General features: G+C 43.0%; 1 protein-coding gene across 5 annotated transcripts in view; it reads left to right on the top strand.

The window, feature by feature from the left end:
- Positions 1-24,401, top strand: part of me1 (malic enzyme 1, NADP(+)-dependent, cytosolic) — a 467,654-nt gene that overhangs the window by 417,559 nt on the left and 25,694 nt on the right. For all 5 annotated transcript variants that reach the window (XM_059983100.1, XM_059983103.1, XM_059983101.1 and 2 more), the window contains exon 12: positions 15,371-15,544. In XM_059983100.1, coding sequence (XP_059839083.1) covers positions 15,371-15,544 — 174 coding nt within the window. The remainder of the gene's footprint in view (positions 1-15,370; positions 15,545-24,401) is intronic.

Raw genomic sequence — 24,401 nt, 5'->3', positions numbered from 1 at the left:
ATACCTAGCCTCACAGTCATGAGTATAGAAGGAGTAGAACAGTGGGTTAAGTACTCAACCCTGCGGTGCGCCAGTGTTGATCATCAGCAAAGAGGAGATATTATCACCAATCCGCACAGATTATGGTCTTCCACTTAGGAAGTTGAGGATCCAATTGCAGAGGGAGATCCAGAGATCCAGTTTCTATAGCTTATCGATTAGGACTGTAGGAATGATAGTGTTAAACACTGAGCTGTAGCCAACAAACAGCATCCTGACATAGGTGTTTGTATTATCCAGTTGATGCAAACATGTAATCAGCCAATTGTACGGTAGCAACTCAATGCATAAAAGCATGCGGATATTGTCAGCAGTTTCAGTTGCTATTTGGACCAAACATTAGAATGGGGAAAACCTGATCTAAATGACTTTGACTGTGGTATTATTGTCGGTGCCAGATGGGGTGGATTGGGTATCTCAGAAACCGCAGATATCCCTGGTATTTTCAGGCACTTTCGTCTCTAGAGTTTATAGAGCATAGTGCAAAAATAAAAGAAACCATCCAGTGGGTGAAAACACCTTGTTAATGAGAGAGGTCGGAGGAGAATGGCCAGACTGGTTCAAGCTGACAGGAAGGCGACAGTAACTCAGATAACCACACGCTACAACAATGATGTGCAGAAGAGCATCTCTGAATGTACAACATGTTGAACTTTGAAGTGGATGGGCTACAGCAGCAGAAGACCACGAACACACCCTCAGCAGCCACCTTACTAGGTACAGGAGGTACTGTATCTAATAAAATGGCCACTGTGTTTATTTTACACCACACTGATGTCTTTCTTAGGTGTTGGTTCGCAACATTATTGTGCCATATCTCCTTCCTGCTCAATTCTTGTTACAAAACTCTTTGTAAGGAGTTTGTATGTTCTCCCCATGACTGTGTGGGTGTTACCTGGGTTCTCCAATTTCCTCCCACATTTGAAAGGCATACGGGTTAGAGGTAGCGCGTAATGTTGGTGCCGGTAGCATATTCTTGGATTGGATTGATAGTGAAGGAAATGACACATTTCCCGGTATGTTTCAACGTACATGTGCCAAGTAAACCTAATCTAATCTTTAATCTCAAATTTAAGGCAAATTTCTTTGTGCAGTCTGACACCAAATTCAGAACCTTCGAGTGGATATTTTTGATAGTATATTATTTTTTAAAATATGTAATTTATTTCTATTTATAAAAATAAAAGCAAGTTGGCTCGAGTCTCTCTAGTATCCACGGTATCTTCAAATGATGATGCCTCAAAAAGGCAGTCTGTTTCATTAAGGACCCCCATCGCCCAGGACATGTCCTCTTCTCATTGCTACCCTCAGGAATGAGGTAGAGGGGACTGAAGACACACACTCAACATTTCAGGGACAGCTTCTTCCCCTCCACCATCAGATTTCTGAATGGACAATGAACCCATGTACACTAACTCACTGTTTTTTTGCTCTTCTTATGCATTTAGTTTACTGTAATTCTTTTAAAAATATTCCTTTTTGTAATTTATAGTAATTTTATTATTATTGAATTGTAATGTACTGTTGCCACAAAACATGAAATTTCACAATGTATGCGAGTAAGAGTAAACCTAATTCTGATTTCGATACAGCGTGGATTTAGGCCCTTTTGGCCCAACAAGCCACCTCATTCAGCAACCCATGTACTTAACACTGAGTCTCAACCCAGGAGAATGTACAATGATCAATTCACCTCCCACCCAGTATGTCTTTTGGACTGCAAGAGGAAACACAAACACACACACACACACACACACACACACCCACACACACACACACACACACACACACACACAGATGCACACACACACAGACACACACACACACACACACAGATGCACACACACACAGACACATTCACACCCACACTCACACCCACACACACCCACACACACACACAAACCCCCACACACACTCACACCCACACACAGACACACTCACACCCACACACCCACTCTCACACACACACACCCACACACAGACACACTCACACCCACACACCCACACTCACACCCACACACACACACACACACACTCACACCCACACACACACACACACACACACACACACACACACACACACACTCACACACACACACACTCACACCCACACCCACACACAGACGCGCGCGCACACACACACACTCACACACACACACAGACACACAGACACACACACACCCACACACACACACACACACACAGACGCGTGCACGCACACAACACACACACACACAAACTTTCCTACTGGAATTGCACTCTGAACTCCGATGCCCTGAGCCATGATAGCATCACACTAACCACAATGCTACCATGTTGCCCTGATAATGTGCCACATGGGAACATCAGCCCTGACTTTGGAGAATGAGTCGTCATTTTCTCTGTAGAGAATTAATTCTGTGTATCTTTTAGTTATTCTCGATTTTCTTTTTTTTCTTTTCCTCATCATATCTTTATATCAGAATCAGGTTCAGATTTAATATTACCGGCATGTGTTGTGAAGTGTTGCATTACAGTACTTGGTAAAGGCGCTACGGTAGTCTGCCGGTTAGTGTGGCGCTATTACAGTTTGGTGCGCCAGAGTTCACGGTTCAGTCTTGGTGTAAGGTAATGTAACTGGTGGAAATGAACATAATTCATTGAGTTGGGGTTCACTTTAAGAGGTTGGTCTGATGAATTACATAAAGTACTTTTAACACGCTTTGAGTTCAGTGTTTGGAGTTACAGTAAAGGTATTGTTACGCTTTTTCTTAAACATAAAACACCTCCGTGATTTTTATTTGCAAAAGCTTATACTGGCGACCCCGATGCTCTAAGATGATTCCAGAGTTATTGAACATGTCGGCCAATGCAATGGCTTTGAAACTGTCAGTATTTTGGGACCAAAATGCCGTTGCTTGATTTGTACAAGCTGAGACTCCATTCGTGCCATGAGAAATCACAGCCAATGACATCAAACTCTGCTGTGTGGTATCTCTGCTTGGAAACTCCACAGCTGTGAGAGTGGTGAGCCTACTTGAACACCTGCTTGAACACGAAAAATACTGTTCACTAAACACTCACCTTTTACAGACTTTTGGACTATTGGAGGCAGGGCGGACCAAACAATTGCTCTCCTTGTCCAGCCTTGGTAATGCTAAGCTGTTGGAGCTAATTGATCATGTGCTGTCTCCCCTGGGAAATCACCCTCCTTTTTAAAATTTTTAATAAATTCTTCATGCAGCAAATGTCTCAACAAGTTCGCAGAGTCCTCACTAATGACACATGAAGGACTACAAAGAGCTTGCTAAAATAGCTGATAGTCTACACGCAGGCAGGCAGCGGTGCATCATTCCTCCTTTCCCTACATCAGCAAGAACACCAACATAAGGACAAATCAAGGGAAAAATAATGTTGTGACTGATTGCCTCTCCTGGCCAGCCGTTGAGGTCATGTACGTAGAGGCTGACTATACCTGCATGATAGCTGACCATGCTACTGACCCAGAGGCCCAGGCCTACCAAACAGCAGCCACGTGCCTGCAGTTGGCTGACATTAAACTTGGGGAAGGTAGGGTTTCTCTCCCGTGTGATGACTTAACTAGTCGCCCTTGGCCCATAGTGCCCACAAACTGCTCTTGACTCCATACATGGATTCTCACATCCGGGCTGGAAGGCATCACAGGAACTGGTGGCACTAAGGTTTGTGTTATACCGGCCTTAGAAAGGATGTGCATGATTGGACTGCAGCATGTGTGGAGTGACAGCAGGTAAAAATTAGCCATCGTGTCCAGGTGCCATTGGCACTTTCTGAGGTCCCTGAGTGAAGCATTGACCATGTCAATGTGGTCCCCTTCCCCCTCCTGTGGTTTCACGCATCTCCTTACCATGGTGGACAGGTGACAGGTCATGTCTCTTTAGCATCAATGACTGCCACAAATGTGGCTCTGGCATTCATCAGCACCTGGGTGGCTCAGTTTGGTAGCCTATCTGATATTTCCTCTGACCGCAGTCCCCAATTCATATCAGTCCTCTGGGCTGCAGTGGCCCAGAACCTCTGTGAAAAGCTGCATCACATCAGGTGCAATACCCGCAGTCCAATGGCCTGTTACACTGCTTCCTAAAGGCTTCCCTGATGGCTGAGTGTCAGTGTGATGGTCTCCTGCGGGTCCTGCTGGGGCTCAGAACAGCTCCAAAAGAGGACCTGACACCATTCGCGGCTGAGTTGGTGTATGGGCAGCTGTTACGAGTCCAGCTGATTTTATTCCTGACACGACGAGCACCTGGTTAGGCTCTGAATAGTGTTACACCTTCCTCAGTAAGCTCAATTCCTTTGCACCTATTCCTACCTCCCATCATGGAGTACAGCACTTCTGTGTTCCTGTTAACCTATATTCCACCTTGTTTGTTTTTGTCCGCCATGATACGCAGCAACATCCCCTTAGGCCCCTTTCCAATGGCCCGTTCTGCATTTTGCAATGGGGAGAAGAGACGTTTATCACAGATGAGAGGGGTAAACCTGGATGTATTTCGGTAGATCACCTTAAACCAGCCCATCAAGTTGAAGGATTCCACTGCTATGCCCCTGCCATCATGACATGGCCATGAGCATTTACACTCTGGACTGGACAGAGGTCTCTGCTGTTGCTCTACCCATGAAACTGGGCTCCAGACAGGCTCATAATGTCAGTTTTCATGAGTTCAGTGGGGGCCTGCGTAGGGTAATATATCTGGTGGAAACGTACAAAGTTCGCAGCCAACTATATTGAGTTGGGGTTCACTTCAAGAGGCTGGTCTGATGTGATGACGCAATTATGTGAAGTACTTTTACTGCCCTTTGTGTTCACTGTTTGGGTTACAATAAAGGAGCTGTTGTGGTTTTTCTGAAACATAAAACTCCCTCTGCTGTTTTTATTTGTGAAAAACTTCACTAGCACCCTCTGGACTGAGTTTGTACATCCTTCCTGTGGAACGTGTGGGTTTATTCTGGGTGCTGCTGTTTCCTCCCACAGTCCAAAGACACATCAGGTAGGTTAATTGGTCAGTGTAAATTGTCTCATGCTCAGGTTAGGGTTAAATCAGGGTTGTCCTGGGTTGCTGGGCAGTGCAACTTGAAGTACTGAAGGACCTTGTTGCATGCTGGACTGCTAAGTAAATAAGTAACCCTCTCACCATGGCTGCAATAAACCAGGCTTGTTAACTAACTCTGGCTAACAGCCACGTGACTCAGCATCTCACGGGAAATGGTGAGAAGGCCACCTTCAATAAGCCGCACACCTCCAGGTTTGGTATGATTTGGGCTCACCCAAACTGGAAAGTTAGAAAGTTCCAGTGAGGGAATGGATATTATGGTGAATGCTGTGTAAATACTGCCTATCATTCACCAGGAAATGGCAGATCGTACACCAGAATAAAATTAAAGTGGAAGTATGTTTACCGATATTTCAACTTCAACAAACAGTTAATAGAAAATGAAAAAGAAATTACAGCCCATTACAGTTAAACCAGTCTAAATGTGCACATAAACGTTGGAGCTCATTTCCACAGTAGTTGGATGTTATTGCTTTACTCATGGCGCTAAACCCCAATCACCAGCCATGGACCGAATTTCCCTTGGAGAACGTCATGACCAAACTGGCTAGCTCGATGTATTGGCAGTTCCTCCTTGAAACCATTTGTCTGCACAAAGGTCTCCTTGCAATTTGGTGTCCCCTTCGGGTGAGATCCTCTTGTGCTGTTCTCCACTCCTCTTCCAACACCTCCCAACAAAAAGACCCCAAAACGAGACTGCTGTCCTTCAGAAATCTGATCCTGCCCGTCTCTCTCAAATATTCCATGATATCCTACTGGTCAGAATGTTACAGCACGTTACCAGACAGCCCAGTTGGCAGACCCAACATTCCTAGACTGAGCAAGTGGACTATGCAGTTTAACTAACAGAACACACTGTGTTTGCAGAAAAACTGCTAAAATACAAATGCCTCACAGCATAGCAGCAGAAATATAATAAAATATGTTCTTAACCAGGGCTTTGTAAGCACCACCCACAAAAAATAAAAATAGTCATGTCCTCATGACTTTGTAAGCCTTCAACTTATCAATCCATTGTTAATATTAATGTATTCAAATGAATTTCGAGATTTCAGGAACCCAAATCCATTTGTGAATGGAAGTAACGTATCTCACTATTGGGATAGGTGCATATTATGCCAGCCTATCTGGGGTTTTACTGACTCTCTGGGGCCTCCTTATCTTATCTTCAGCTTCTCCAGCCTCAGCCACTGCTTGTGACTGTTTCTGTTTACTTGGGGATGCCTCGCCCTGTCTATCACTCGTACCTTCTGCCGCCTGACTGAACGCAGCTTCATCTCCAATTACATTTGAGCCCAGATTGCCTTCACTGTTTATTATCACGTCTGACTGTCCACTGGTAGTGTTCCCCACTATACCCAGATCGCGGCTCGGAGATTCAGACATCTCTTCATCAGCTCTCCGGTATTCACTCAGGGAAAGCAAGGTGCATTACCTTTGTCTGCAGCTGCATTAGCTTGTGTTTGTTCTTGCAAAATTGTGGCTCTAGGACAACACCATCAAATTACAGGCCATGACATTCAGGCACTTGGGCTATATTATATTTTTGTGAGTGTGTTTCTGATAACGTAACCATATGTGTCTTGTGCTGTGTGCTGTTGGTACTGTTTTTTGCACCTTGGCCCTGGATAAATTTGGATGTATTCAGGTGTTTGCTTGATAGATAATCAAACATGAACTTGAATTGGTGCTGGAAGAGCTCACAGATCAGGCAGCACCTGAAGGATCTCAGCCTGAAAGATCAACTGTGTACAGTTGGCCCTCCTTATCTGCAGGGGAATGGTTCCGGGACCCCCCGCGGATACCAAAAAACACGGACGCTCAAATCCCTTATTTAACCTGTCTCATTGCAGTGGACTTAAGGACCCGGCGGAGCTCTGGAGCTTATTTAACCTGTCTTGGTGCAGTGGACTTTAGGACCCAGCGGATCTCAGGACCTGCTGCCCGCAGTGTTTCTGTTCTGGAAAACAATCATGATTGAAAATAAAGTGGAAATAATAAAGCAATTGGAAAGAGGTGAAATGCCATCAGTCACTGGAAAAGCGTTAGGCTACAGACGGTCAACAATCAGAACAATTTTAAAGGATAAAGTGAGAATAATGGAGCATGTGAAGGCCCTGCCCTGATGAAAGCTACAATTATTACTAAGCAATGCAGTGGTTTAATTATTGAAATACATATGTTTCTTAAGTGTTTTATATGCATAGAACAGTAAAATATATACTGTATACTAAGACAAACATTTGACTAACTGATGCTAAATAGTACTGGATGTACCTGTTCCATTTTTTTTTTCGATTCCCGAGCTGCGGTAACCTATGCTCATCCTCCCGTATACTTTAAATCATCTCTAGATTACTTATAATACATAATACAATGTAAATAGTTGTTGTACTGTATTGTTTATGGAATAATGACAAGACAAAAATGTCTGTACATGTTCAAACAACAAGTGCTGGAGAGAGGATTTCTGGATTTTCCCGATCCGCGGTTGATTGAACCTGCGCATGCGGAACCCGCGGATAAGGAGGGCCGACTGTATTTTATTTTAGAGATACAGCACAGTAACAGACCAGGTGAAACTGGGCTGCCTAATTACACCCATGTGTCCAGGTCAAAGAAACAGGCAGGAAATATTGCAGACACTACCCACCCTGCAAGCTGCCTTTTCCAAAATATCCCTTCTGGAAAGTGCTAGAGGGTTATTAAAATAAAAAGCTTCACACCATTTTAAAAGTTCCTTGACGAAAAAGTTCTGATGAACCATTCTAGTTAGCCCCCCCACAACCATCTATCTATTCCCCCTGTCACTGCACTGTAAAAACTTCAAACCACTTTTCAACTGCTCTCTGCATTGTAAATACACGCTCGTATCTATGTATTTCTGCATATTTTATTCCAGATCTGAACTTTAACCTCAAACTTCACTTTTTATATAATTCTTCATTATTTATAACTGTTGAATGTTGTCCTTGTTGAGTTTTGTGCCAGCACAACACAGAAAACTCCCAATTGGTGTAAATGTTAAAGGCGGATAAATTTGATCCTTGATCCTTGAGTGTTTGGGTGGAGTGGTCAGACTGCCTGACCTGCTGAGCTCCTCCAGCATTTTATATGTGTTGCTCAAGATTTCCAGCATCTGCAGAATGTTTTGTGTCAGATATGTGGAAGTGCCTCTTTGAAAGAAATTGATGAAGACCATTTCCATTCTATATAGCAAGAATAGGATATTCTGTTCTGTAAATGATTGATGATGATTTTAGACCATAAGATCATAAGACATGGGAGCACAATTAAGCCATTGGTTTCATTACGTCTTCTCTGCCATTCCATTATGGCTGATTGATTATCCCTCTCAATTCCATTCCCCTGCCCTCACCCAAACCTTTGATGCCCTGACTAATTAAGAATCTATCAAAGTCCAATGACTTTGCCTCCACAACTATCTCTGGAAGTGAATTCCACAGATTCACCAGCTTCTGGTGAAAGAAATCCCTCCTCATCTCTGTTCTAAATGGATCTCCCTCTATTCTGAGGCTGGGTTCTCTGGTCCTGGACTTCCCCTATTATTGAAAACATCATCTCCACATCCACTCTATCTAGGCTTTTCAATATTCTATAGGTTTCAATGAGATCCCACCTCATTCTTCTAAATTCCAGTGGGTACAGGCCTGGAGCCATCATATGATCTCATGTGTTAACCCCATCATTCCTGGGAACATTCCCGTGAAACTCCACCGGATCCTCTCCAGTGCCGGCACATCTTTTTCTTTTGCTGTACAAGCTTAAAAGAAACAAATCCATAGAACTCACCAGGTCAGGCAGCATCCACGAAGGCTTGAAACACGGACTGTTTAATTCCCTCCAGAGATACTGTCTGACCTGCTGAGTCCCTGAACACAAGAAATTCTGCAGATGCTGGAAATCCAGAATCACATACACAAAATCTGAGTAGCCTCCAACCTGCCGGCATGAACATTGATTTCTCTAACTTCCAGTAATTTCTCCCCTCTCCCCCACCCCTCTCTTGCCATTCCCCCTTCTGGTTCCCCTCTTACTCCTTCTCTCCTCCTCACTGGCTTATCACCTCCCTCTGGGTCCCCTCTTCCTTCCAATTCTCCCATGGTTCATTCTCCTCTCCAATCAGGTTCCTTCTTCTTCAATCCTTTACCACTTCCACCTATCACTTCCAAGCTTTTCACTTCTTCCCTTCACCTCACACCTACATTCCCCCTCACCTGGTTTCACCCATTACCTTCTACCTTGTACTCCTTCCCCTATCCCTACCCTCATATTCTGCCTTCTTCCCTCTTCCTTTCCAGTCCTGATGAAGTTAATGTTTCAGTTCCATAGGATATAGGAGCAGAATTAGGCCATTCAGCCCATCAAGTCTGTTCCACTCAGCCTGAAGCTTCCTTTTCCATAGATTTCCATAGATGCTGCCTGTCCCGTCTGGGATTCTCCAGCATTTTGCGTCGATTTCCAGCATCTGCTGAATCTCCTGTATTGAAGTAAATGGAACTGGTGCCTGTTCCAGTCATGACATTAAATGGTGCAAAACAAAATAACAAGGAGAGAAGAAAACTATTGATTACTTTACGACTAAAGGAGAAAATAGCACTGGCATGTGAGACTGGGAAGGGCACAAATGGGTGTTGGCTTCAAATAGTGACCACAGTAAATGGAGTATGAGGTCAATTAGACCGAAATGTACTTGCGTGATTTGGAAGGCTTAGATGAGAAGGGAGTTGGCCACTTTATCAGGATCTGAACGAAATAAATTGTGTTTGTGAGCTGGAAGTTTGCTATTGGACTTGGAATGGATACAATTGAGATAACTGGATTAGTTGGTTACCTCTCAATTAACTTCTATAGAAAGGAATAAACTGACCCAGGGGTAATAAACTTAATTGAAATTCTCATTCTCTTACACACAGAGCCTGCAAATTATACTTAACAGTAACACTCTGCAGACATTAAATGTTAAAAAATATTTTGACATGCTCTCCAACGTTAGTATCCCATTTAATTCAAAACCAGACCTTAAGTAATACTTCCTAATTTCTAGGAAGAAACATTATAATATTATCACAAACTATTGCAATATAGTGTTCAATCTTTAATTTGAGAATATTTTTATTTTGAGAAGCTAAGTTGAAAAGTGGGACCTTTTCAACGTTTCAATGAACCTTGGCCCAAAATCTCGACTGTCTGTTTCTCTCCATTGACGTTGCCTGACCCGCTGAGTTTCTCCTGTATTTTTGTATGGCGCTCTGGAGTTCTAGCATCTCAGAATCTCTTGTGTTTATGACCTGTCAATTAAACCATTACCTAACCAATGAAATCATCTAAAAAATTATTGTTTTTAAGGAATAATTTTAAAAATTTCCACTAAAAACATATCTAGGAACTAGAGGACAGATAAATTTGTGGAATCCTGACAGCCTTGAGGTTAAAGTACAATCTGTGGTCCAGGTCACTTTAGGACTCCTCTTCCATGTGAAGACAGTGATGATGGAGGTTCAGTGGGATGGCAGAGGCTTTCTTTAACTTCCCAGCTCTTATGCATGAATGGAAAATATTGGCTGTACAAAGTAATAACGGAGTGTTTCTAAAACAGAAAGTTTTGGTGATACTTACTTAGCAAACCTTTCAACATTCTTGAAAAGTTAGGTACTGAGTATAAAGGGAATATCTATGATAAGACTGTAACCAAGGAGTCCTTTCCCTTCAATACAGGTGAAAATATTGTTACTTAAACAATGTTTTCACTTGCTATGTGTGAAAGCCAACTCTGCAGTATGTGGACTAGCTTTCGGGGAATCTGCAGACCATGTCCTCAGTACTATTTGGTGTTTTAAAATTATTTGCACAATTTTTTCTCTTTTGCACATTGGATATTTGTCAGTCTTTGGTTTTGCAGTGGCTCAATGGTTCTATTTAACACCAGGGAATGTATGCAGTATACAATCTGAAATTCTTGCTCTTCGTGGACATCCACAAAAACGGATGAGAAGCCAAAAGAACGAATGACAGAAAAAAAAGTTAGAACCCCAAAGCCCCCTCTCTGTGCCCTTCCATGCACAAGCAACAGCAAAGTGTCAACCTTCCCCTTCCCCCTCCCCACCCATTTCAGCAAGAAGCATCAGCACCCATCACCCACTAAACAGGCAACAGCAAAGTCTCCAAAGAGGGACTGTGATTTGCAGTCCAAGAAAAACAATTGTTTACTGGACAATCCAACATGCCGCGTGTGTGCTGTCTCTCTCACTAACAAGGGACAGAGAGTTGTCAACCATTCCACAGTGAGAGGAGAGACCAACAGTCGCTGTTATGATGTTACAGTCTGCTGCATTGCTTTTTCATTCCGAGTTTCTCTGACTCGAAAATCAGCAACAAACTCTCCCCACCATCGTGAGAGAGAGGGAGAGAGTGAGCGAGCGATCAACCGAGTACAGAGGCCTCTGACAGCTGCATCCACCGTTGCGATTACCTGTGTCTCCTGCGACGCCTCAGTCGGAGACACTGGCATGGAATTGGTCATCCAAGTGCCCACGGAGTTCTGCACCCTGTAAGTGCACGCCTTCCATGCCGCTCGGGGATCTGTCGGGAACAGCTGATTGGTGAGCTCAGAGAGCAGGTCCTCATCTGCCATGAAAGACCGTAGCTTGCAGCTGCAGATAACGGATTCTGACAGAATCCCAGTCACCCTGGAAAGGAAAAAAGACAATTCTATTCTATTCTCTTGTATTTCATTATTTGCTTGTGGGTGCCTGTAGGAAAATGTGTCTCAACTCTGCATGTGGTATGCATACTTTGATAATAAAATTATTTTGAGGTTTGAACTTTGAACATGAGTATTTTTATTTTATTTAGCGATACAGCGCGGAGTAGGCCATTCCGGCCCTTCAAGCCACACCTCCCAGCAACCTCCAACCCCAATTTAACCCTAACCTAATCATGGGGCAATTTACCTACCCAATATGTCTTTGGACTGTGGGAGGAAACAGACACCTGGGGAAAAGTTGTGCATTCCATGAGGAGGACGTACAGTGACTCCTTACGGATGCCGTTGGAGTTCATCTTCTAACTCCACAGCCTAGGCTGTATTAATGTCACAATAACCACTACCCTACCATGGCACCCTAAAGGCCTAATGCATATAAATTTTCACTTATCTTGGTCTCTTCCCCAAACATACTGTTATTTCTCACGACCTCACCTGCCTTGCAACTTTAAACACCCCTGTTTGCTCACTTTTCCCCATCTAAGATACTTTAGAACAGAGATGAGAAGGAATTCCTGAATATTGAAAGACAGAGATAGTGAATGTTGGAGAGTATGTTTCCTATAGTGTAGGAGTCTAGGGCTAGAGGGCACAGCCTCCAAATACAAGGATATCCCTTTAGAACAGAGATGAGAAGGAATTCCTGAATGTTGAAAAGCCTAGATTGAGTGAATGTGGGGAGGATGTTTCCTATAGTGTGAGAGTCTAGGACCCAGAGGGTCAGATTACAAGGATGTCCCTTTAGAACAGAGATGAGGAGGAATTCCTGAATGTTGAAAAGCCTAGATTGAGTGAATGTGGGAGGATGTTTCCTATAGTGGGAGAGTCTAGGACCCAGAGGGTCAGATTACAAGGATGTCCCTTTAGAACAGAGATGAGGAGGAATTCCTGAATGTTGAAAAGCCTAGATTGAGTGAATGTGGGGAGGATGTTTCCTATAGTGGGAGAGTCTAGGACCCAGATGGTCAGATTACAAGGATGTCCCTTTAGAACAGAGATGAGAAGGAATTGCTTCGGCCTGATGGTGGTGAATTTGTGGAGTTCATTGCCACGGACAGCTCTGGAGGCCAAATCATTTGGTAGAATTAAAGTGAAGGGCAATAGATTCTTGATTAGTCATGGTGTCAAAGGTAACAGGGAGAAGGCATGAAAATGAGGTTGAGAGAGATAATATATCAGCAATGTTGGAATGATGGAACGGACTGGAATGGCCTAATTCTGCTCCTATACCTAATGGAACTGAAACATGAACTTCATCCTCAGCATTTCTTCTTTTACTTCATATTTTCAGATTCTGCAGGATCTTTTTTCTGCTTTCAGGAGACTATTTGAATAGTTTAGGATGAACTTTATTCACCATATACATTTACTTCTATCAGGAAATTTTATGGTGTGTTGGCATGACTTGCAACAAAAAACAACATTCAACAATTATAAAGAATAAAGGATTGTATTAAAAATTAAATTTAGAGGTTAAAGAACAGATATAGAATAAAATGTGCACAATTGCATAAATGCTAGCATGTACTTATGATGGTTAATTAACTAATTTAACTTGAATCTATTCAGTGTTCGTTTCAATAATTATAATTGAGCAATTTACTTCTAATACTAATATTTTTGTACGTTTGAGTATCAGAGATCCAAACACCTTTACATAGCACCTTTGATAAGTGGTAAAGCTAGAAATGGGGCTACTGTAAAGATTTTTTTGGTAGACCTGTTAACAATATGCTCAAAGACAGCAAATATAGAACATTGAACATTACAGCACAGTGTAATGGGCCTACCGTGTTGTTCCAACCTTTTAATCCACTCTTCGATCAATCCAACCCTTCCCTCCCACACACCCCTCATTTTTTGTTTCATGAACATGAAGTTCACGGTCAAGTTCAGTGTATTGCCATTCAACCATATACGTGTATACCACCAAATGAAACAGTGATCCTCTGGACCAAGGTACACAACGCAGTGCATATCACATAAAGTAACGACACTATTAGTTGGATCTGAGTTGGCTGCTGTAATTGGGCACAATGCCATCTTGTTAATCAAATCTAAGAGTCTCTTAAATGTCTCCATAATGTACCTGCCACCCCTGGCAGTGGATTTCATGCACCCACCACTCTTTGGGTATAAACCCTTCCTCTGACACTCCCCTCCCCCCCCCCCGCCAACTACACTTGCCTCTAATCGGCTGAAAGCTACAGTATTAACCATACTCTGCTGTGCTGTGCCATACAGTTCTGTGTTCTATGTTGTATATGGTGACAAATACATAGAATAGAGTCATAGAAACAGTCCATCTAGTTTGTGCTGAACTGTTAATCTGCCTAGTCCCATCGACTGGCACCTGGATCATAGCTGTCCATACCCTCCCATCCATGTACTTACTCAAATTTCTCTTAACTGCTGAAATCAAACCTGCACCCACCATTTCCATTGGCAGCTCATTCCTCATTCTCACTATCCTCTGAGTGAAGAAGCTCCCTCTCATGTTCCTCTTAAACATTTCAACTTTCACCTTTAACCCATGACTCTGGCTCTAGTCTCACCCAACCGCAGTGAAAAAGGCCTGTTTCCATTTACCCTGCCTATATCCCTGATAATTTTGTATACCTCTATCAAAACTCCCCGCATTCTCCCATGTTCCAGGGAATGAAGTCCGAACCTAATCAACTTTTCCTGACAAAATATACTTTGATGATAAATTTACCTTGACTTTGAGCCTGCAAAACAGCCATTCTACAGTTTTGACATAGACACAAAATCACGGTCATGTTGACCCTCACAGTCTGGAGATGATGCATGTAATGCGTAGCTTTCAGTTCAGACAGAAAGGATGCAATATTTAGAAGCGCATGAGATTCTGCTGGAAATCTGGAGCAACCCACACAAAATGCTGGAGGGACTCAGCAGTTCACTGGAGAGGAATAAACGATCAGCATTTCAGGTCATGTACCATTTACGTATATAGAACATAGAACAGTAAAATCTGTCTGGCCCACAATGTTGTGCTGACCTTTTAACCTACCCACAGACCAACCTAACTCTTCACTCTCACATAACCCTTCATCTAGATCCTGTAGATAGGATCACTTAGGTACCTCTCATAGAGTCTGAACAAGCAAAGCAACTTACCCCAGGATTTGTAGAGTGCCTCTGGCACTGTCCTGGAGTATCCTCACATCAGTGGGATGAATAAACTGTTCAAACCTACAAGGCCTGGTTGTCTTTAAAAGAGTTAATAGAACACAGAACAGTACAGCCCAGGAACATGCTCTTTGGCCCACAATGTTGTGCCAAACCAGTTAAAGTTAGTAATCAAATGGTGAACTAAGCTAATCTCTTCTGCCTGCACAGCATCCGTATTCTACAAATCTGCATATTGCTTTTCACCAGTGGCATTGTATTTTGGGCTGGTCTCTGATGTTCCATTTTCTGAACGATTTCTCTCTCTCTGCTTCTGTTGCAGGGCCGGGCAATATTTGCAAGCGGAAGTCCATTTAACGCAGTCACAATGTCAGATGGCCGCGTGCTGTATCCGGGCCAGGGAAACAATGCCTATGTGTTTCCTGGAGTGGCACTTGGGGTCATAGCCTGCGGCATGAGGCATATCAGTGATACCATCTTCCTCATTGCAGCAGAGGTAACGTTTATCCTCCTATAACCAGAGCTTTAGAGCAATACTGTATGGTGCTTTCACGGACTTTACAACTCGTGTTCTCAATATTATTTAGTACTTATTTATTCATTGTTTTTTTGCTATTTGCACAGTTTGTCTTCTTTTGCCTATTGGTTGTTAGGGAACAGCTTCTTCCACACCTACCATTGGATTTCTGAGTGGACAATGAGCTACCTCACTTTTTTTTCTTATTCTCTTTTTGCACTACTTATTTAATTTTATATTTTATGCTGCTGCAAAGCAACATATTTCACAACATACGATAGGGTCTTGCAAGAGACTTTTGGATAGGTACATGGAGCTTAGAAAAATAGAGGGCTATAGGTAAGCCTAGTAATTTCTAAGGTAGGGGCATGTTCGGCACAACTTTGTGGGCCGAAGGGCCTGTATCATGCTAGGTTTTCTATGTGTCTATACAGTATGCCAGTGATATTAAACCTGATTCTAATTCATCTTGGTTTCTGTAATGTTTTTTCATTGATTCTACTGTGTTTCTTTGTATTTACTATGAATGCCCACAAGAAAATGAATCTCAGGTTAGTATATGGTGACAGGCCATATGCACTCTTCCATAATAAATTTACCTCGAACATTGGTCTTTGAGGTTCCTAAATATTTTTGCAGTAATCTAGTCTATTCGATATAAAGGCTTCAAGTAGTTTTTCAGCATCATTATGGGACAGAAACAGGCATACTATTTCTAACATGGAGAAATGCTGCTCTGGTCACTTTTTTAAATGGAATTAAAATTCAAATCTGAATCAAGGATAACACTCGGGCTTGTTACTTCTGGTTTTGTAAGGAGAGCCAAGTTCCAAGTTTATTAAGAAGCTTATCTCCTTTGGCTTTGGGACCAACCAGAAACATTTCAGTTTTATCTGCATTTAATTTTAGGTTCATTTAACTTAGTCGTTGGCCTGTTCCCAGGTCTACACCAGGCTTTCCTCAGCTTCTATGGCCCACCACATGGTCATGACGAACTTCATTGGCTTGCTTCTATATCTGTAACTATGGCTGACCCCGAGCTTTATTCCAAGTGGAATAATGGTATGTGGGAAAATAATTCCAGTCTTCAACCAAATCCTGCTAATTGTAGGCGATTACTGAATTTGTAATGTAGCCCATCTTATTATTTCATCTGGTTTCCTAGAGTGCTGATGTTGACAATTTGTGTGTATTGTTAAGAACAGATTGTGATATTTGCATTGACACTAAAAACAGTATCATGTAATGGAGCACTAGAATTCTACAGCACAAGAAAGGTCCCTTGGACTGTCTAGTCTGTGCCAAACTATTATTCTGCTTAGTCCCATTGATCTGCATCTGGACCATATCCCTGTAGATCTTTCCCATCCATTCTACCTATCCAAACTTCTCTTAAATGTTAAAATTGAACCCACATCCACCACTTCTATTGGCAGCTCGTTCCACAAACACGAGAAAATCTGCAGATGCTGAAAATCCGAGCGACACACACAAAATGCTGGAGGAACTCAGCGGGTCAGACAGTGTCTATGGTCAGAGTAACACACACAAAATGTTGGAAGAACTCAGCGGGTCAGACAGTGTCTATGGTCAGAGTAACACACACAAAATGCTGGAAGAACTCAGCGGGTCAGACAGTGTCTATGGTCAGAGTAACACACACAAAATGTTGGAGGAGCTCAGCAGGTCAGACAGTGTCGATGGTCAGAGTAACACACACAAAATGCTGGAGGAGCTCAGCAGGTCAGACAGTGTCTATGGTCAGAGTAACACACACAAAATGCTGGAGGAACTCAGCAGGTCAGGCAGTGTCTGTGGTCAGAGTAACACACACAAAATGCTGGAGGAACTCAGCAGGTCAGACAGTGTCAATGGTCAGAGTAACACACACAAAATGCTGGAGGAACTCAGCAGGTCAGGCAGTGTCTATGGTCAGAGTAACACACACAAAATGCTGGAGGAACTCAGCAGGTCAGACAGTGTCTGTGGTCAGAGTAACACACACAAAATGCTGGAGGAACTCAGCAGGTCAGGCAGTGTCTGTGGTCAGAGTAACACACACAAAATGCTGGAGGAACTCAGCAGGTCAGACAGTGTCTGTGGTCAGAGTAACACACACAAAATGCTGGAGGAACTCAGCGGGCCAGGCAGCATCTATGGAAAAAGCGTCGACTGTACTTTTTTTCCATAGATGTTGCCTGGCCTGTTGAGTTCCATCGGCATTTTGTGTGTATAGCTCATTCCACATTCTCACCACCCTCTGAGTGAAGAAGATACCGTCATGTTCCCCTTAAGCATTACGTCCTTCAACCTTAACCAGTGACCTCTACTTCTATTTTCACCCAACCTCAGTGGGAAAAGCCTTCTTAATTTTGCCTACCTCTGTCAAATCTTCCCTCATTCTTCTATGCTCCAGATAATAAAGTTCTAACCTATGTAACTTCTCCCTACAACTCAGGTCCTCAAGTCCTGGCTACACCCTGGTAAATTTTCTCAGTGCTCTGTCAACCTTATTGAGGTCTTTCCTGTAAGTAGCTGACCAGAACTGCACAGTGATGATGATGGCGTCGACTCAGGCCTGAGAGGCCAGCAGCGGGCATCTTCATGCCTTACAAGGCGCGGAACGAAAGACTGTGTGACGCGCCACTCGTCACACAGACATTTCGCAGTATTTTTCTTTATCTTACAAGGTCGAGTTGCGAGCTCAACACTCAACCTGGCATAGATGGAAAGCGTACTCGGGAACGGCCCGACTGGATTCGAACCTGGGAACCTCCGTTCAGGAGTCCGGTGCTGATGTCACTGTGCCACCAGCCGGGCTAAATTAATTGCACACACTAGTCTAAATTAGGCCTCCTATGTGTATCTCTATCTTATGTGTATGTACAATTTTGCTTGATGCCTTGAAGCCATCCTGGTTGCTTAAACAAACGGAACCAAGCAGGGAACCAGGCTGGCACAGACTGGATGGGCTGAACATCCTGTGTCTGTGCTGTATCATTTTATGACTCTTTAAGTTTCATGTGTGTTTGTTTCTAATTACTATGAGGCACCACAGTAGTGTAGCAGTTAGTGCAATCTATTCCTGCTTAGGGTGTTGGAGACAATTCCATCATCCTCTGTAATGAGTTTGTACGACCTTCCCATGAATGCATGGGTTTCCTCCGGGTGCTCCGGCTTCCTCCCACAGTCGAAAGATATACCAGTAAATTGGTCATTGTAAATTGTAAACACGAGGAAATCTGCAGATGCTGGAAATTCAAGCAACACACACAAAATGCTGGTGGAACACAGCAGGCCAGGCAGCATCTATCGGGAGAAGCACTGTCGACCTTTTGGGCTGAGACCCTTCGTCAGGACTAACTGAAAGGAAAGATAGTAAGAGATTTGAAAGTAGGAGGGGGAGGGGAAAACCGGAGGGGGTGGGGTGAAGCTGAGAGCCTGCAAGGTGATTGGCAAAAGGGATACAGAGCTGGAGAAGTGAAAGGATCATGGGACGGGAGGCCTAGGGAGAAAGAAAGGGGAGGGGAGCACCAGAGGGAGATGGAGAACAGGCAGAGTGATGGGCAGAGAGAGAAAGAAAAAAAAGAGAGGGGGGAAAAAAACTAAATATATCAGGGATGGGGTTAGAAGGGGAGGAGGGGCATTAATGGAAGTTAGAGAAGTCAATGTTCATGCCATCAGATTGGAGGCTACCCAGCCGGTATATAAGGTGTTGTTCCTCCAACCTGAGTGTGTCTTCATCTTGACAGTAGAGGAGGCCATGGATAGACATATCAGAATGGGAATGGGACGTGGAATTAAAATGTGTGGCCACTGGGAGATCCTGCTTTCTCTGGCGGACAGAGCGTAGGTGTTCAGCGAATTGGTCTCCCAGTCTGCGTCGGGTCTCACCAATATATAAAAGGCCACACCGGGAGCACCGGACGCAGTATACCACACCAGCCAACTCACAGGTGAAGTGTCGCCTCACCTGGAGGGACTGTCTGGAGCCCTGAAAGGTGGTGAGGGAGGAAGTGTAAGGCCAGGTGTAGCATTTGTTCCGCTTACAAGGATAAGTGCCAGGAGGGAGATCGGTGAGAAGGGATGGGGGATGAATGGACAAGGGAGTCACGTAGGGAGCGATCCCTGCAGAAAGCAGAAGGGGGGGGGGCAGGGAAAAATGTGTTTGGTAATGGGATCCCGTTGGAGGTGGCGGAAGTTACGGAGAATTATATATTGGATCTGGAGGCTGGTGGGGTGGTAGGTAAGGACAAGGGGAACCCTATCCCTAGTGGGGTGTCGGGCTGATGGGGTGAGGGCAGATGTGTGGGAAATGGGAGAGATGCGTTTGAGAGCAGAGTTGATGGTGGATGAAGAGAAGCCCCTTTGTTTAAAAAAGGAAGACATCTCCTTCATCCTGGAATGAAAAGCCTCATCCTGATAGCAGATGTGGCGGAGATGGAGGAATTGTGAGAAGGGGATAGCATTTTTTCAAGAGACAGGGTGGGAAGAGGAATAGTCCAGGTAGCTGTGAAAGACTGTAGGCTTATAGTAGATATCAGTAGGTAGGCTGTCTCCAGAGATGGAGACAGAAAGATGAAGGAAGGGGAGGGAGGTGTCGGAAATGGACCAGGTAAATTTGAGGGCAGGTTGAAAGTTGGAGGCAAAGTTAATGAAGTCAACAAGCTCAGCATGCGTGCAGGAGGGAGCACCAATGCAGTCGTCAATGTAGCAAAGGAAGAGAGGGGGATGGATACCCATATAGACTTGGAACATGGACTGTTCCACAAAGCCAACAAAAAGGCAGGCATAACTGGGACCCATCTTTTCTTTTTCAATCTTTTTATTGAGTTTCATATATAAAAAAATAACATAACATAATATTGAATAGGTTGTAAATACACTAGGCTTGAAATTAAATTAGTAATAAGATATCAATATCTTATTAAAATATCAGCAAAAAAAAACACCATACAATAATCAGTCAAACCTATATTGATTATACATGAAAAAGGATAATCACTAAAAGAGAGAAAAGAAAAAAAAATACAAAAAAATACAAGAAAAAATATATATTAGAAAAAAAATAAACCTAGACTAACATGGGCAATAATAATAGTTTATATGTATATGATAGTGTCAAGAACTCCGGAACTCCATACCAGAACAAACTGGGACCCATCTGGGTGCCCATGGTTACATCCTTGGTTTGGAGGAAGTGAGAGGAGCCAAAGGAAAAATTATTGAGTGTAAGAACTAATTCCATTAGATGGAGGAGAGTGGAGGTAGAGGGGAATTGGTTAGGTCTAAAATCCAAAAAGAAACGGAGAGCTTTGAGACCTTCCTGGTAGGGGGTGGAGGTATATAAGGACTGGACGTCCGTGGTGAAAATAAGGCGGTGGGGGCCAGGGAACTTAAAATCATTGAAAAAATTCAAAGCGTGAGAAGTGCCATGAACATAAGTGGGAAGGGATTGAACAAGGGGGGATAAAACAGTGTCAAGGTATGCAGAAATGAGTTCGGTGGGGCAGGAGGAAGCTGAGACAATGGGTCTACCTGGACAGGCAGGTTTGTGGATCTTGGAAATTGTAAATTGTCCTGTGATTAGGCTGGGGTTAAATACAGTCGGTGTCCTGCTGGGTGGCGTGGCTCGTTGGGTTGGAAGGGCCTATTCTGCACTGTATTTCAAAATAAAAAATAAAATTATTTTTAATTTTCAAATTATTTCAAATTGCTTGGATTATCCTCGCCACATTCTACAGAGGTTGTATTGAGAGCATCCTGAGTGACTGCATCACTGCCTGGTTCGGGATTTGCACCGTCTTGGATTGCAAGACCCTGCAGTGGATAGTGAGGTCAACTGAGAAGATCATTGGGGTCTCTCTTCCTGCCATTACAGACACTATACACTGCACCCGCAAAGCTAACAGCATCGTGAAGGACCCCATGCATCCCTCATACAAACTCTTCTCCCTCCTGCCATCTGGCAGAAGGTACCGAAGCATTCGGGCTCTCACGAACAGACTGTGCAACAGTTTCTTCCCCCAAGCCATCAGACTCCTCAATACCCAGAGTCTAGACTGACATCTACATCGTTTATTATTATATTGTAATTTGTCCTCTACTGTGCCTATTGTCTTGTTTATTAATTATTGTATTGCTCTGCACTGTTTTGTGCACTTTATGTAGTCCTGTGCAGGTCTGTAGTCTAGTGCAGTTTTTATGTTGTTTTACATAGTCTAGTGTAGACCTTGTGCTGTCTCACATAGTCTAGTGTAGTTTTGTGTTGTTTCATGTAGCACCAGGGTCCTGGAGGAACGTTGTTTCGTATTTACTGTGTACTGTACCAGCAGTTTATGATTGAAATGACAATAAACTTGACTTGACTTGAAATCATATGTACTCAGCAGCCACTTTATTAGGTACCTCCTGTAACTGATAAAGTGGCTATTGAGTGTATGTTTGTGGTCTTCTGCTGCTGTAGCCTAACCAATGCAAGGTCTGACATGTTGTGCACTCAGAGGTGCTCTTCTGCACACCACTGTTGTGATGCGTAGCTACTTGAGATACTTTCATCTTCATGTCAGCTTGAACCAGTATGGCCATTCTCCTCTGAATCTCCCACTAACAAGGAATTTTCACCCACAGAACTACATCTCACTGGATGTTTGTAAAATGTTTTTTCCACCTTTCTCTGTAAACTCTAGAGACTCTAAATCCCTGGAGATCAGCAGTTTCTGAGATACTCAGACCACCCCATCTGGCACCACAATCATTCCACGGTCAAAGTGACTTAGATCACATTTCTTCACCATTCTGATGTTTGGTCTGAACAACAACTGAACCTCTTGTCCCTTTCTATGCCATTATACATTGAGTTGCTGGCACCTGGTTGGCTAATTAGATACTTGTATTAAGGAGTAGGTGTACAGGTGTCCCTAATAAAGTGGCCACTGGGAGTGTGACTCGATATACTTCATGTGTATTTCCTTCCTAAGTACTGGTTCCTTTTTAAGCACTAGATCCTTTTTCTTATTTCCTTCTTATTTGAAATAACCTGTATTAAGTTACAAATCATGTAAAATAACATCATCTTGTGAACTGTTGATTGCTGACTACTTTGAACTACAGTAGTTTGTTTGAGGTATTTTATCATTTTGTTTACTGTGGCTGTGTCGAGATATCATATTAAAACATCTGAATTACTATACTTCACTTATAAAGCCAAAATAAACATTGAGCTAATTCCTCACAAATAAAACATTAAGGTACCGTTCCATGGTAAATAATTTAAGAATTTTCCTCTGATGACTAAAAGTCACTTATTATGTAAGGGCAGTTTCATTTTTCAGCCTGAGAGCTAGATGGCTGTATTCCTAGTCAGCTAGACAATGTGAATGTTTAGAGACCTTGGAGACATTGATGGAACAGAAATTAATCTACTGTTTCTTTTTAAGATATGGCCTGCACTCTCGCCACCCTCTGAAGTGAAGAAGCTCCTCCTCATCTACCCCATAAGCATTTCACCTTTCACTCTTAACCCGTGACCTCTAGTTTTAGTCTCATCCAACCTCAGGGGGATAACCCTGCTTGCATTTACCCTATCTATACCCCTCATAACTTTGTACACCTCTGTCAAATCTCCCCTCAAACTTCTGTGCTCTAGGGAATAAAATTCCAACCTTTTCAAGCTTTCCTGATAACTCAGATCCTCCAGACCTGCCAACGTCCTTGTAAATCTTCTCTGAACTCCGTTAATCTTTCCTGCAGGTGCCTGAATCTTCTTAACCAGACTCCCAATGCAGGTCCTTGTCAAAGGCCTGGCTAAAGTCTACGTAGCCAACATCCACTGCCTTGCCTTTGTCAACTTCCCTGCTAACTTCCTTGAAAAACTCTATAAGATTGGTTAGACATGACTTACCACATATAGAGCCAGTTTGATTATCCCATAATCTGTCCACGTCTATCCAAATACTCATGTATCCAGTCCCTTAGAAATCTTTCCAATAACTTTTCCACTAGTGATGTTAGGCTCAACCATCCTGTAATTTCCTGGTTTATTTTTAGAGCCTTTCTTAAACAGCAGAACAACATTGGCTATCCTCCGGTTCTCTGGCATCTCGTTCATGGCTAAGGATGTTTTAAATACCCCTGCTTGGGCCTCTGCACTAGGTTCCCATAGGGTCCGAGGGAACAACTTATCAGGCCCGAAGGATTTATCCTCCTTAATTTTCCTCAAGACAGCAAATACCTCCTCTTCTGTAATCAGTATAGGGTCCATGAACCTCTTTGCTGCATTGCCTCATATCTATAAGCTGTGTGCCTGTCTCCCAAGTAAATACGCATGCAAAAATCCACAAAGTTTCACTGCCATTTCTTATGGCTCCACACATAGATTACCACTCTGATATTCCGGAGGACCAATTTTGTCCTTTGTTATCCTTTCACTCTTAATATGTCTGTTGAAATCCTTCAGATTCTCCTTCTCCTTGTCTGCTTAGGCAACCTCATGACTTCTTTTAGCCCTCTTGAATTCTTTAAGTATTCTCATGTATTTCTTGTACTCCCCAATTACCTCATTTGTTCCTGCTACCTACCTGCTGTGCACCTCCTTCTTTTTCCTAATCAGGGCCTCAATATCTCCTGAAAACCAAGGTTCTCTAAATAGGTTATTTATTATTACTATTTCTTTCTTGTATTTGCACAATTCACAATGAATCAGTGGACTTTAATTTATTCTGTTATTTTTCTATTAGATTTATTGAATAATCTCAGTGTTGTAAATGGTGATAATAAATTTACATTGAACTGCGAATGTTGACATAATCCCATTAAAGTGGTCATTCCATCCTCA

The sequence above is a fragment of the Hypanus sabinus genome, chromosome 10 (assembly GCF_030144855.1).
Source record: "Hypanus sabinus isolate sHypSab1 chromosome 10, sHypSab1.hap1, whole genome shotgun sequence".
Lineage (NCBI taxonomy): Eukaryota > Metazoa > Chordata > Chondrichthyes > Myliobatiformes > Dasyatidae > Hypanus > Hypanus sabinus.
The sequence above is the reverse complement of the archived record's forward strand: the minus strand, read 5'-3'. Positions and strand labels throughout refer to the sequence as shown.